At 51.6% G+C, this 1609-nt stretch overlaps 2 protein-coding genes across 2 annotated transcripts; one reads left to right on the top strand and one right to left on the bottom strand.

Moving 5' to 3' along the window:
* Positions 1-109: 109 nt before the first annotated feature.
* On the bottom strand, positions 110-390 carry SDRG_17413 (hypothetical protein; the record flags this gene model as incomplete). Its single annotated transcript, XM_008623655.1, has 2 exons — positions 110-330; positions 376-390. Coding segments are annotated over 2 exons (234 nt in total), but the record flags the coding sequence as incomplete, so codon positions are not given.
* A 787-nt stretch (positions 391-1177) lies between these two features.
* On the top strand, positions 1178-1549 carry SDRG_17412 (hypothetical protein; the record flags this gene model as incomplete). The annotated part of the gene is made up of 2 exons (XM_008623654.1): positions 1178-1224; positions 1280-1549. Coding segments are annotated over 2 exons (317 nt in total), but the record flags the coding sequence as incomplete, so codon positions are not given.
* Positions 1550-1609: the final 60 nt, after the last annotated feature.

Raw genomic sequence — 1609 nt, 5'->3', positions numbered from 1 at the left:
CGCGCGGTCGTCAGGCCCTTCTTCTGCATGCGTTCCCAGCGGGTCTGGCACTGGCGATACCTAAAGAGAGAGGTGAGTCGTTCTGTTGTCGACGGATGGAATAGCGTACGAGCGCGTCTCGACAATGGCGGCGACCGTGGTCCACTTAATCGCGAGGCGCATGGCGTGGCGAAGTTTCTCGTCTTCTTCGAGCGTCCATGGCCCCTTCTTGTTGGAGGTGAACTCGGAGTGCCACTTCTGTCGGCATTCTTCAGCGCTGTGGCGCGGAAATGCGAGCTGAGCCTGCTTCCACGTCGTGAGCTTGGGGTTCACGAGCTTGAGTTGCGCAATCTACGCAGCAGGGAGAAGGTGAGACGACTGGGCATGACGCAGTACAAGCACGAGCCTCATTCTTCTCCCACTTGATCTTGGGCTTGCTCATGGCGATCATTGTCGTAGTTGGCTTGAAATTGAAAAGTGAGGTGAACAATTCGATCAAATGAACGCCGGATATGAAGCGATATCCGGTGAATACACCCAATCCAGTCACAGATGGTGATTGGCAGGAGTCGGAAAAGCTTGAAGTGTCAAGTTCATCATTCAATGTGTCAACTGGATCGGATGTGGCATCGGCAAACGAAAGCAGATATACCTCGTACAAGCTAATCCTTTCGTGTCTAATGTTTATAGTTAATGTACAGAGCTAACATTTTGCTGCCACGGCTCCACAAAGCCTGCCAGGATAGGTCTACAGCACTACGCTGGGAGGTACGTGGTGAGACATCCATAAATATATTGATAATCTATCTAGGACTGTCTCACCACATGTCTAGGACACGACTAGATAGATTATCAATATATTTATGGATGTCTCACCACGTACCTCCCAGCGTAGTGCTGTAGACCTATCCTGGCAGGCTTTGTGGAGCCGTGGCAGCAAAATGTTAGCTCTGTACATTAACTATAAACATTAGACACGAAAGGATTAGCTTGTACGAGGTATATCTGCTTTCGTTTGCCGATGCCACATCCGATCCAGTTGACACATTGAATGATGAACTTGACACTTCAAGCTTTTCCGACTCCTGCCAATCACCATCTGTGACTGGATTGGGTGTATTCACCGGATATCGCTTCATATCCGGCGTTCATTTGATCGAATTGTTCACCTCACTTTTCAATTTCAAGCCAACTACGACAATGATCGCCATGAGCAAGCCCAAGATCAAGTGGGAGAAGAATGAGGCTCGTGCTTGTACTGCGTCATGCCCAGTCGTCTCACCTTCTCCCTGCTGCGTAGATTGCGCAACTCAAGCTCGTGAACCCCAAGCTCACGACGTGGAAGCAGGCTCAGCTCGCATTTCCGCGCCACAGCGCTGAAGAATGCCGACAGAAGTGGCACTCCGAGTTCACCTCCAACAAGAAGGGGCCATGGACGCTCGAAGAAGACGAGAAACTTCGCCACGCCATGCGCCTCGCGATTAAGTGGACCACGGTCGCCGCCATTGTCGAGACGCGCTCGTACGCTATTCCATCCGTCGACAACAGAACGACTCACCTCTCTCTTTAGGTATCGCCAGTGCCAGACCCGCTGGGAACGCATGCAGAAGAAGGGCCTGACGACCGCGCG

The sequence above is a fragment of the Saprolegnia diclina genome (assembly GCF_000281045.1).
Source record: "Saprolegnia diclina VS20 unplaced genomic scaffold supercont1.344, whole genome shotgun sequence".
Lineage (NCBI taxonomy): Eukaryota > Oomycota > Saprolegniomycetes > Saprolegniales > Saprolegniaceae > Saprolegnia > Saprolegnia diclina.
Note: the sequence above shows the minus strand (reverse complement) of the source record. Positions and strands in the feature narration are given on the sequence as shown.